This window comes from Microtus ochrogaster, chromosome 4 (genome assembly GCF_000317375.1).
Source record: "Microtus ochrogaster isolate Prairie Vole_2 chromosome 4, MicOch1.0, whole genome shotgun sequence".
NCBI lineage: Eukaryota > Metazoa > Chordata > Mammalia > Rodentia > Cricetidae > Microtus > Microtus ochrogaster.
In genome coordinates, this window is record NC_022011.1 from 65821263 (window position 1) to 65830703 (window position 9441).

Consider the following 9441-nt stretch of genomic DNA (forward strand, 5'->3'; position numbering starts at 1 on the left):
GTACCTGCCCAACCGTGTATCCTACAAAACTGTGTACCTGCACAACCGTGTACCTGCCCAACCGTGTATCCTACAAAACTGTGTACCTGCACAACTGTGTACCCTGCACAATTGTGTACCTGCCTAACCATGTACCCTGAAACTGTGAACCTGCACAACCGTGTACCCCGCACAACTGTGTACTTGCACAACCGTGTATCCTACAAAACTGTGAACCTGCACAACCGTGTACCCTGCATTGTTCATAGTACTTTATGGATCAATCACTTCGACAGACAGACTGACTCACACTCTAAGTGGGAAATAAACCATACCAAATTACAAGACTTTGCTTTTCTCCTATTACTGCTATGACACAGATTTATTAAAAACATATTTGATCTTAAACCACACCAAATATGTTGCTTACAGCAGAGGATTAATATGTTGATATTACATTAACTTTTTCCTCATAATTTCTACTCAGAATAAAACTGTCATTTAACCCACAGATACAGTTCATTAGTCTTTAAACTTCCTACTCATGAACTTTAAGTTGAAAAGGGACCTTGGAGGGTAACTACATATAATACTGAATACATATTTTCTGTGATAAAGTAAATAGATTGAAAGATCTAAAACATGGTTATCAGAGAAATTTTTGTATAAAAATATTAAAGTCCATTATTCAAACTTATTTCCTTTTATGGATGAAGCAGTAACTTTTTTTTAAACATTTAGGAGTGCATACAAGTAAGTATCCTGACATTACTTCATTAGGCTAACTAAACACAGCATGTGTTAAGAACACCATGGCATCAATCCCTATGAAGGACCACTACATACAAAATAAAGACTTTTTCTAGGAGCCAAGCAGTGGTGGTGCACACCCTTAACCCCAGCACTCAGGAAGCAGAGGCAGACAGATCTCTGTGAGTTCTAGGCTAGCCTCGTCTACAATACAAGTTCCAGGACAGCTAAGGCTACACAGAGAAACCTTGTCCTTAAAAACAAAAACAAAAAACAAAATAAAAAATAAAGAAAAGAAAAAAAGATTTTTGTTTAGGATCTTAAATTATGTGTTTAAATCTTAGCAACTATCAAGGTATTCGCTGAAGTAAAGGTAGCACCATTCTACTTGGTGAGAGCAGTAGAGGGAACTTCAGTAATTCCACCTTAAGAGTGAATGTTGAGAGTGGGTGTGGGAGCACACACCTCAATCCAGGAGGCAGACAGTCAGACAAGTCTCTCAAAGTTCAAGGCCAGTTTGGTAGACACAGTAAATTCTAAAATAGACAGGGCTACATAGAAAAACCCTGTCTCAAAAAACAAACAAGTAACAACAACAAAAGTAAAAATTAGGAATATTACTTACTGTAACAAGAGTTTGTAGGTTCTCAATCTAAAACTAAGAAAAATTAACACAGCTCTCCAAAACTTACCTTAAATATGGAGTTTGGACGGTATGTGTTGTTACTACAGAGCTCATATTTGGAGGCAGAGATCTCAGTGAGCCCATAGGATCAGGTGCTAGGCCATAGCTCTGGGCAACAGACACTTGGTGAATGTTATGACCCAGGTAGTTCCCACCATGCGTCTGAACTGGATATGTCTATTAATCAAAGAGAAAAAAAATACCTTGCTCTCTCAATCATTCACTAAACATAATGCAAAACTGTAAGACTTAAAGGAAATAAAATTTTTAATTATTTGGGGAACAATCTGATTCTACCAATCTTTCCAGACTGGAACACAAAGTGGAGAACTTCCAATTCAAGGTGTCTAATCAATGAACATTTACAATGTTTCTAATGGTTCTTTGACTTTCAGTTTTGAAGGAAAAAATGGAAACTATTTTAAAGTAGAAAGCTGGACTTATCAAGAGTGCTTATTAATAACATACATCTTGCCAGAGCAGAGCCTTCCCTGACCACTCCAGACCACCACGATAATGACAAGTCTCGGCACTCTCATTCCAGGATGCCTCCTCCAGCTCCTCCCTGTTGAACAGAAGGTTCAAAGAGAGGCCAGGACCAAGCCCTCTCTGCATTGTGCACCACATCTCCTGCTACAGTGGTTTAAATGAAAATGTTCCCCACAGGCTCACAGGAAGTGACACTATTAGGAAGTGTGGCGTTGCTGGGGGTGTGTCCTTGTTAGAAGAATTGGTCACTGGGGATTTGAGGTTTCAGATTTAAGCCCAGTGTCACTCTCTCTTCCTGCTGCCTGCAGATCTAGATGTAGAACTCTCAGCTCCTTCTCCAGCACCATGTCTGCTTGCACACATGCTTCCTGCCAAGGTGATAATGCACTTAACCTCTGAACTTGTAAGCCACCCCAATGAAATGCTTTCCTTTAAGAGTTGTCCTGGTCATGATGTCTCTTCACAGCAATAAAGCCCAAGACACCTACCTGCCTTCAGAAGGTAAGAGAGAAAGAAGCTGTGAGGATAAGACAAAACGCATCCTTAGGAAACCCCAGTCACCAGATTCTTACGTATATCTATGCAATTGGCATAGGACAGCTCCCTAAGGAGCTATCGGTCTACTCATAACAGCACTCAAAACAATTCATATGTTTAATAAGTACCATACAGTAGGAATCACTGGTGTAGTTTTGTTTAAAGCAAAGATCACATTAAAATTTAGAATAGTAGGCATGTCACATAAACTACATTAAGTCCAATGGCATTCTCTCTCTCTTTAGCAATGACTGGCAGCCCACCTCTAAGAGGCCGAGACTGTAAGCACTGATGAACAGCTCATGGTTTAAGTACCCTCTCAGACATAACTAATGGTGGTGTAACTCCATCTACTCTTAGTAGACACATTTTTCAAAACAGAATGGGAATTTTTGGATACTTCAAATAAATTCACACATGAATTCATATACTAAGAGGCTGTGTGAAAAAAGTAAACCCTTAGGAAGCCTTAAGGCAAAAAAGAACAGCTGTGCATTGACTGCAGACAGACCTGGCACAGGAATGGCCACCCTTCACAGACACACAGTCTACTGTGGGACAGACATTTCTACTCCGCTCCACTTTCATAGAAGCAACAAATATAGTTTTGAAAACAGAAGTAACAGTGGGTAAACTTCAGGAGTCTTTCTGCACCCAGAAATCCTTTCTAAGCTCATATGGAATTTTCACAGCACAGCATGATAAATGCTTCTCTAGTGTGACAGTTACCACAGTAACCTTTTAAAAAAACTTAGCAATTATATTGTGTCACATCACCTGAGTTATGCTCCCACACTCCACTTTTCTCCTTGGTGTCTCCTTCACACACTCTACTCGTTTTCATAAATTAACACGAATTTTGCTCATCCATGTCAATATAAATTTAATTGGCCAAAATTTGAAAAATATTTCAGAATTGGGGATATTTAAAAACCTAAGTTTTCTAATGTCAGATGGCAAGCACAAAAACATGGGAAGCACGAGAAAGTGATGCTGATGTTAATGGTCAGCTTACGACAATGCACCCCAGGGGCCTGCAGCAAAGCTTTATTACACAGACTTTTTTTGGTTGTTTGAGACAGGGTTTCTCTGTGTAGCCCTGGCCACCCTGGAACCCACTCTGTAGACAACGCTGGCCTCAAACTCAGACACCCACCTGCCTCTGCCTCTGCCTCTCAACGATGTGTACCACCACTGCCTGTTTTTGTTTTTGTTTGTTTTTTTTTTAAAAAAATTTTGAAGTCATGAATCTAAGAAAATATAAGGCATGCTCTGAGAAAAAGAGGAGCTCTTAGATGCAGAGACCCACAGCCAAACATTAGGCAGAGCATGGGAATCCTGAAGAAAAGGGGGAGGAAGGATTGTAGAAGCCAGAGGGGTCAGGAGACCATAAGAAAATGGTCCACACTAACCAGGGTTAATAGGGGCTCACAGAGACTGATGTAACATTCACAGTCTGACCTAGGTCTTCTGCATATATGTTCTGGTTCTGGTGCTTGCTGTTGTCTCGTCCAGCCTTAATAGGGAATGTGCCTCGTCTAATTGTAACTTGATATGCCATGTGTGGTTGATATCCCTGCCTGTCCTTTTCTGAAGGGAAAAGGAGGAGTGAATCTGGGGGAGAGAAGAGATTCTGGGGATAGGGTGGGAAGAGTAAGGGGGGAGAAACTGGTTGGGATGTAATATATGAGAGAAGAATAAAGAAAAATGAAAAAAGAAGGCACCCATTAACTAATCTTTAAACAATTACCTAGGACAAATCCTGAAGAAAGCTCTGAAAGAAATACTTGATCTCACCCAGCGGGTTTACCCAGCACACTGAAGGCTGGGCTGTATGCTGGGAGGTTTGACTTCCAGTTGCTTGGTGCTCGAGAGCTAACTTTACCAGCGAACAGATCAATGTGATAGTGACCCCACAGGTTGTTGGGATAGAACGTGAAGATTTGCTGGAGGCAACAGGTTACTGAGAACGTTTGAAGGTTTAGGTCGGCCCCAGACCTTCACTGCTCCGCTTCCCAGCAGCCGTGAGGAGGGGGTGGCTGTGCTCCACTCTTCTTCACTGCTCCGCTTCCCAGCAGCCGGGAGGAGGGAGTGGCTGTGCTCCACTCCTTCTTCACTGCTCCGCTTCCCAGCAGCCGGGAGGAGGGAGTGGCTGTGCTCCACTCCTTCTTCCAGGCCCAAGGCAATGGAGCCAGCTGGCCGGGAACTCAGACATTTGGAATCGTTAGGTCAAACAAACTCTCCTCCTTTCAGTCCATTTTCTCTGGTGTTCTGTCACCGTGAAGGGAAGCTGACCCGGGCAACTTTAAAACTTCTTTGGGTTGTAAGCCTAGCCTTTAGTGGCAGAGCCATCCCTCCAACCCGAGTTTTATAATGTTATTCAAGGGCAATAGATCTTTAATATTATGCTCTTAACTTAAAAAGCTGGCTACTTTCTGGAAAGCAACGCTCACCTGCACTGGAAGCCCAGCTGCTGTGGATGGGTAGTGCGCTGGGTGAAGCTTTTTGTAGATCGGGTAGAGAGGCGTGTCATTAACCAGCTTGTTGTACAGGTCCAGCGCTTCCAAGACCTTCACGTTCAGCTCAGACAGCTCGGAATGCCGCCTGGGAGAGAAGAAAGGTATTGTCACAGAATTGTGCAGGACTGTTTGAGTTTAGTGTTTCTATTCATACTTCAAAAGGCTGTTTTCACACGCAAGCAAAGGACAGTCATAGAGAGAACCTGAGAGGAGAAGCTGTTGAATTCAGTCAACAGCTCAGCTGGGAAAGTTAGGTCTCCACCTCATAATGGAAATCAATTCATAATTTGTACTAAAATTTGCTTTAATATAGTATAGATTTATGTTGAAAATTCAATTACAAAGAAAAATAGTCCCATTTCAGTAAAAGTCTAAGCCTTAATTATAAATCTCACTAGCACAGTGTGCAGGTGATACCCAGAGCATCTGTGACTTAAACAAGAGCACAATGGGAAAAAAAAAAATCATACACATTTTAACTTGCTTAGATCCATGAAAGGTCAACTAAAGAATTATTTAACTCCCCTTCTGCTATACGAAGACATGGGTGAGAAAAAGATGCTCCCTCCCTCCACCCCTGGCTACCTGTGGTAGACATGAGAGCTGAGCCCGGCGCTCTGACAGAAGAGGGAGAGAACGAGCCCTGCCCTACATCAGCTGCAGCACACAGAAGAGCAGGCCCTGCTCCCCACCTGAGCAGCACACTAGACCTGACCCTGTTGGTAGCAGGAGAGCCAGTCCCAAGGGTGTGAGAGCAGGAGAGATGCCCCTTATAGCAATCAACAATCACAAGAGAGGGCCCTGGACCTTGCCTGTGTAAAACAGTAGAGCTGGCCTTGCCCCATGCTATAGCATGGTGAGCTGGCCAAGGCAGTGCTGGAGAGCTCATCTGGGTAGTGACAATGAGGAAAAGTGCTAGCAAGCTACCAACCTGGCTACCACCCAGGCCCAGAACCAAGACTATGAGTTGGCCCACCCCCCAAACCCCAATCTATTAACTGCTGGAGCATGTGAAGAGGACGAACCTACAGAACCAAAGCAGTAGGATCCCCATGACACAGGACAACAGGATAACCAAGAGGAGCCCCAGGGAGATCTCAATACTGATAGTGTAGCATGAACTAGGTCCTCAAAGTATACCAATCACAGCAACAGTGAACACTTGCAAGTAAAGATGAACGGACTAAAAGGTAAACTGTGCTTCAACAGCCACACTACAGCTTCCACAACAAGGCTTTCTATTTGTTTGTTTGTTTTGTTTTACATTTAAATTTAGTTTTGATTTCGGGGAAGGCTGCAAGGGCAGAGGGCAGATTTGAGGAGATGGGGAGATAAGTGGGATTGGAATGCATGATGTAAAATCCACAAAGAATCAATAAAAGTAAAATAAAAAATTATTTAAATATTACCAAGAAAACGCAAGTAAAATACACACACACACACACACACACACACACACACACACACACACACTCTAATCCCCACTATTCTTTATTCACTTGGTGGTTTTGAGGAAGTAAAAATAAAACCAGATATCTTATTGTATAACAAACAACAAATCTAAACATTGCCCAGGGAACATACAGCAAAAATCCTCTGATTTAGTACAATTCTGTCTAGTCCCCTAGAAGTAATAAATGGCAACCTACAATGGACCAATTTGTACAAGTTAAATGGCTATTTTTTATCTGGTCTAAAGCACCTACGTGAAGGTGATTCAGAGACAGGTATCCCGAGCTTTAATTCCTTTACAAAGTTTTCTTTAGTGACATTCTTTTTATTGAACAAAAATAAGGTTACACTGTCATATCTTCCCTTATATATGGTATCATTCCATATATAATATTCCAACAAATATTTATCAGTGGCAATGATTTCTACTATGAAATACATAATGTTTAATTTTGAAAACCAATCTCACACTGAAAGGCATTTTAGTTAGCTGAATTTTTTATAGTCATAAATATCACTGAGCTGTATACCACACCATCTGATCATTGAATATCTCCCCAGGTTTAGTATGGACTTTAAATGGCTTGGGTGATTTTACGGTCCAAGAAAATGTATGGCTATACTCCTAGTCACACCTATGGCAATCTGGTCATTTTCTTTCTCAACTTTTCCAGTTGGTTACTCACTAATACTTCATAGAAGATGTGTAAGTAGGCCTGTGATTAATATACCACTGATTATTTCATTTTTGTAAAAACACAAAGGATTTGTATAAGTATGTTATGGAGGAGCTAGAGAGATGGCTCGATTGTTAAGTACACTGTCTTCTCGTCCAAAGGACCCAGGTTGATTCTCAGCTTATAACCATCCAGAACTCCAGTTCTAGGGGATCTGATGCCCTCTTCTGGTCTCTGCATGCATCAGGCACAGACATAATGCACAGACATACATGAAAGCAAAATCCTTATAAAATAAAAATAATTTAAAAATACTCTATGGAACAAAACTATTTTTCTTTGAATGAATCATCAGGTTTGCTATTCCTACTTTAAAAAATGTATTAGAAAATTAAACAACTTAATTCTTTCCTTCCTGTACTATTTTAGGGGCTGGAAAGGGAGAAGAATGGAGACTAACTCCTTCCCCTGGACTCCAGTCCTCAACTTTCTCCTTCCAGTTCAGAGAGAGCTGGCAAACGGCAGAATGGCTCAGCCTGACGGCTGACAGCCGGCTCACCCACCAGTGCTGCTGCCCCTATTCCAGACAGTGGATCTGAAAGGGCAACAGCAACACAGAGACACGAAAGAAAACAGGAAAAGTCGCTACATTGCATTTAGCTCCTCAAACTAGAGAAATTTTCCTTGTAATGTACACAGATGTCTCTTTTGGGTGTGTAGCACGTCAATGCTTGTCTAAAACTCTCATTTGCATTTTGTCCTCAATTCACTGTATTCTTAGTTACTCAATTCCAGCCCCGAAACAAAGAGACTGGTGCGATCCAATGCAAGAGCCCACTATTCTGTGCACATCAGATCACTACCGTTGATGAGAAAGAATGTTCTCAGAATGAACACAGCAACCAGCTAAGACTCTGGCAACTAAATAGGAACTGCAATAGATTTTACAGTTCCAGAAGCACTGTCTCTAGCCGGAAGCTCACTCACAACAAACTATTGATACTATTTTCCAGTGCAAGAAATACCTCACCTATCAATCTCTTCAAGTTTTTCGTCTATCATTGGACCCATCTGTTGGCAAATATCTGTAAAAACAGAAATAATTACAAACACAAAAACTTAATGCAGCTCAAGTCATTTCAACAATCTTTAAACAAGAGAACATGCATCATAATATAAAATACTGAGAAATAAACGTATGCTAGAGATGATAAAAGATCTATTCTTATCAACATTTACAGCACCTTTACTGTTGTATAAGACTATCGCAGACCAAGGCAAGGTCAAGATTAGAATAAAATCCCATCTTGTTCCTAGACTCATTAACCAAGTTTATAGGGGTAACTGACAGTTATCCCAAAGTCTGAAGAGATCTGCAGAACTACTAGGTAAGTACAGTGAACCTGACCCACACTGTATAAAGTATGTCCACATGTGCATGCACATTAAATAGGAGCATTTTTCATTTATTTAAGACCTTTTAAAATGCAAGGCTGATAAGATACCTAAGCAGATAAAGGAGTCTGCTACACAAGCCCGGTGACCTAGCTTGATCCCAAGGACCCTCCTGTGGGACAGAGGCACCTCCAAGGACCCGCCTGTGGGACAGGCACCTCCAGGAAGGACCATCCCGTGGGAGAGAGGTAACAGCAGAAAACCATCCTCTGCACCCCACATGTGCATATGGATACTCGCCCACACCATATAAAACATATAAAAACACTAATAAAAAATAAGTACTTCATATATTTCCAAACGATAAAAACACAAATATAATGGGAAAAAGCTCCATATTCAGAGCCAAGCTTCCTTCTATAAAAAAAATATTAAGATTTCTCTATGTACTGTATTTTTTCCAAAGGAAATTGTTTGGTTTTTGTGGGGTTTTTGACAAGGTCTCCCTTCATAGTCCAGACTGGCCTTGTACTCATGACAACCATCCTGCCTTAGCTTTCTTCATGCAAGAATTATATGTACAACTTCCTATCCCCAGATCCCCAAAGTACTGCAGGTTTTTTGTTTGCTTTTTTGGTTGGCTGGTTGGTTTTGGTGTAGAAACCCAAGAAGGATTCTTAAAACACAAAAGAATATCCATTTTGCTTTAATCTCTTAGTGATAAAAGGATACACAGTAAGAAGACCATTAAACAAAACAAGCACTTTTAGGTGTAGATTTGATTGATTTAGTAGGTTGTTATTTCTAACTCTGCCCTTTCTTTTTTTTTTTGGTTTTTCGAGACAGGGTTTCTCTGTGGTTTTGGAGCCTGTCCTGGAACTCCCTTGGTAGACCAGGCTGGCCTCGAACTCACAGAGATCCGCCTGCCTCTGCCTCCCAAGTGCTGGGATTACAGGCG

General features: G+C 41.4%; 1 protein-coding gene across 1 annotated transcript in view; it reads right to left on the reverse strand.

Moving 5' to 3' along the window:
• Positions 1-9441, reverse strand: part of Stam2 (signal transducing adaptor molecule 2) — a 46395-nt gene that overhangs the window by 4762 nt on the left and 32192 nt on the right. Inside the window, exons 11-13 of the mRNA XM_005346409.2 lie at positions 8119-8173; positions 4894-5044; positions 1422-1591 (exon numbers count right to left, since the gene is read on the reverse strand). Coding sequence (XP_005346466.1) covers positions 1422-1591; positions 4894-5044; positions 8119-8173 — 376 coding nt within the window. The remainder of the gene's footprint in view (positions 1-1421; positions 1592-4893; positions 5045-8118; positions 8174-9441) is intronic.